At 57.6% G+C, this 3,490-nt stretch overlaps 1 protein-coding gene across 1 annotated transcript in view; it reads right to left on the bottom strand.

Moving 5' to 3' along the window:
* Nucleotides 1-1,164: 1,164 nt before the first annotated feature.
* Nucleotides 1,165-3,490, bottom strand: part of WDR88 (WD repeat domain 88) — a 38,258-nt gene continuing 35,932 nt past the window's right edge. The window contains exons 10-11 of the mRNA XM_029925785.1: nucleotides 3,326-3,418; nucleotides 1,165-1,533 (exon numbers count right to left, since the gene is read on the bottom strand). Coding sequence (XP_029781645.1) covers nucleotides 1,360-1,533; nucleotides 3,326-3,418 — 267 coding nt within the window. The 3' untranslated portion in view covers nucleotides 1,165-1,359. The remainder of the gene's footprint in view (nucleotides 1,534-3,325; nucleotides 3,419-3,490) is intronic.

Genomic DNA, 3,490 nt, shown 5'->3' with positions numbered 1-3,490 from the left:
GGGCACCGCGGGCGCCTGAGGCCGCCCTGAGGGGTCCAGAGCTTGGGGTGGGGGGCGGGGGTGGCCCGGGCCGCTGGCCTCGGAGCACCGACACCCCACGCGCCAGCAGGGCCCTCCCAGCCCAGGCTTCTCGCCCGCGGCTTCTCGCGTCTTCTCGCCCGGACACCGCAGCCACCTTGTCCCAACAGCTTTTAGAGGCCTTCCAGCCATCCATTCACCCAGCGCTTCCTCCCGTGGGAGGGCCCCATCCACAGAAATGTGAGACTCCACAAGCGCATATGTGCAAGGAGACTTACTCCAGTATTACCTGTAAAACTCGAGACACAGCCTCCGTGCCCGTCGGCGGGGCCCTGCTGGTACCTGCAGCCCAGCGGTCCTCCACAGCAGCGGGGACTGCTCCTCCGTGTGCGGGAGGACGACGACCACTTAGCAGTAGGACCTCTCTTTGACATGTTCCTACATCGTTCATGTAGGTACGTGGCTACATACCGAACAGCCAGCTCCAGTGCGACCGGAGTCACCAGGGCTATGACTGAGGAGGGCAGCACCCAAGCAGGGAACCTGCCCAAGTAGTGACTACCACGTTACAGTGCTCATGGGCAGGATCGTTGGATGCCAGTCAAATACACTAAATAAATACGTTTTTAAGACAAAGCAAGAGCAGTACTAATGATTGACAGGAATCGTGAGGGCCATAGCAAAGGGGAAAGGGAGCCCTTCCTGTGTGTCCATGAAAGCTTCGTGTCTTCTGAAGGAACTGACTGATCTAGCAGGATGTGCGTGGGAGCAGGCAGGGGGCTCCACCTCTGCCCGGGCATTCTGGAAATCGAAAAGTCTGGGGTGGAGAGCAGGACATGTTGTGTGGTGAAAATGCCCTCCGCCCACCTGCCTCAGCAGACCTCCCTCTGCTCTGAGTGGATGGCCATCTGGGAGCATGAGCCAGGGAGGACCCCGGAGTCCTTGCCACACAACAGTCTCCTCCCCAGAGGGGTCCCCACACATCTTCCTGTCATTTGACAAAGCCGTCCTCAGGAGCTGCCGCTGCTACCCTGGCTGCCTTCCAGGGCGCCACCAGAGTCCAGAATGTGTTCCAAAAATGAGACAAGGAACACCAGGACATAAAGCTTAGAAGGAGCAAAAATGCACCTAGGATTCACATGCATGCTTGTTTTCTAAAGGAATCTAGATTTATTCGTCATGAAAACTAAAAACAAAGGGTATGATCCCCCATTCCACACTGGGGGCCCTGCCCCTATGCCTACCTGGCCAGGAAGGGGCCTTTGAGAAAGATCCCTGCAGAGCCCCCAGACCTGCATGACTAGTGACTGCGCTCAAGTCAGTCAACAGGCCCAGTGGCTGTCAGCCTTCTGTGGCTGGGCTGCACTCCCTCGCCAGGGAGTCTTCGCCTCTGGATGACGAGGAGGCCTCTGCCCACAAGTCTTTTGCACCCATCCGGCAGAACACGCATTTGGTGAGTGTTTCAGAAAAGATGTCACTTTCGTAGATGGAGAAAGGCCTGTCACATACTTCACACTGGCAGGGAGTATTTAAAAAGAGCAAAAGGAAGTGCTGGTCAGAGGGGACCAAGGCGCCCAGTTAGAATTCTCCCGCTGGACCCACCACCTGTGGCTGGGTCAATGCAAGAGCCCCCTCCCCTCTCTGCAGTCTCTCGCCCCACAAGGTGCTAACTGGGGGCCACTGAGGGGGACCTCTCTCCCCCGCCGCCAGGCTCATCCACAGCCAGAGGGATCCTGGGGACAGGAGCCACGAGCCACTCAGGGGGACAGAGCACACTGTGGGGCCCAGGGGCTATCCTAACACCCCGCCACCCTGGGGACCTAACGTACAAAGCCGTGAGGAGCAAGTGGGGAAGATTTCTGCACAAAGCAGCAGTTTTCCCGGATGATGAAGGTACTGAGCACCCCCCCCCCCCGCCGTCTCAGCCTGTTTCCGGCCAAGGCACACGGAGAACAGTGGACACAGCGGCACAGCTCACCCGCCATATCTGCTTCCTACCAACAAGTGAGCAACACCGTGGGGCGGGCTCTCAGGCCATGGGCAGGGCTCTCTCAGCGGTACCCACTACGGCACCAGCCCCTGCAGGTTGGCACGACCCGCCCTGGCCCTCCAAGCCCCTGCGCTTTGCCACCCTGGCCCACGCCGGGGCACTGAGGCCTGCAGGAGAGGCGGCCACACCCCACCCGGGGCAGGCCTTCTGGGAAATTTGGCTTCTGAGGTTTCTTATATCAATTTGGAGCCAGACAAATGCAAAGGCCTCACCTTTGGGACAGCTTTATGTAACTCTCTTTTCTCTGTTTTGCAAGAAAGAAATTTGATCCTTTACCTACCTTATTCTACAGCATACTTTCCCATGGCCCCGCCCCAAAACGACAGCACTCAGAGAGGGCAGTTCCTGGGCCCTGTCCCTGGCGGCCAGCGGAGGTCATGGAAAAGCCCTGCTCTGCAGCTAGTCAGCTTCAAGGGCCGAAGGGCCAATGTGGCCACAAAGATAAGGTCCATGTTGTCCCCCCTGCCCCTCCCCGCCCCACAGTGCTGTTCCCAAGTTAGGCATTTCCACTAACAGGAGACAAGCCTAGGTGGCTCCAGGATTCTGAGGGAAGGAGGACGCAGCAGAGACGCCTCAAGCCCTCAATGTGGCAACCTAGTGTCTGTACTGCAAGCCCCCCACAGGGACTGGCCTCCAGTCCCCAGGGATAGACTCTGTGAGCGGCCCCACCTGCGCCTGGTGAAGTAGGTGTGTCCCCCCACCACCACGATCCTGCCCCGGACAAACCCAGGCACCTGAGGGCCTGGCCGGCGGGTCAGCTGCTGAAGCGTAGGAGGCTGACGCCGCGTCCCGCCCGGGTGCCCAGCCACTCCTTCTCTGCCTCACACCTCCCCTCCCGCACACCGGGGCTCACTCCTGCCTTGGTCTCCACACTGGCTCTTCCTCTGCTGGGGCGTTCTTCCCCTAAACATCTGCACGGCTCACTCCCTCACCACCTCCAGGTCTCTGAACAAAGTCACCTCCTCAGTGACGCGTATCCTGACCACCCCGTGAAGTGGCCAACACTTCCCATTTCCCTTCCCGGCGCTGCTTCTCCCCAACTGACTTACCGCCATGTGACCTACTGCACTATTTTTCTTGCTTCTTCATTCATGGTCTCCTGTTTTAGAACATAACTTCCTGCAGGGCAAGAATCTCAGTCTATTTGTTCATAGCTTTATCCCCAGTTGCCCAATTAGTGTTTGTTCGAAGAATATGTTAATTTGTGGAGGAAACTAATGAACACCTTCACTGAGCTTAACGTTACCCAATACCAACCTGTTTCACCTTTGAGCCCAGGGCCTTTTTGTACTTGATGACCAAAGGAATTTTGTCAATTTCTTCAATATTCCACAGTCTCATGGTCCTGTCCTAAAACAAGTTAAACAGCAAAGCAGAAGTCACAAGATGGGCTCCTTCAGCTGGGAGTCCCCAGGAAAGCGC

The sequence above is a fragment of the Suricata suricatta genome, chromosome 16, assembly GCF_006229205.1.
Source record: "Suricata suricatta isolate VVHF042 chromosome 16, meerkat_22Aug2017_6uvM2_HiC, whole genome shotgun sequence".
Classification (NCBI taxonomy): Eukaryota; Metazoa; Chordata; class Mammalia; order Carnivora; family Herpestidae; genus Suricata; species Suricata suricatta.
The sequence above is the reverse complement of the archived record's forward strand: the minus strand, read 5'-3'. Positions and strand labels throughout refer to the sequence as shown.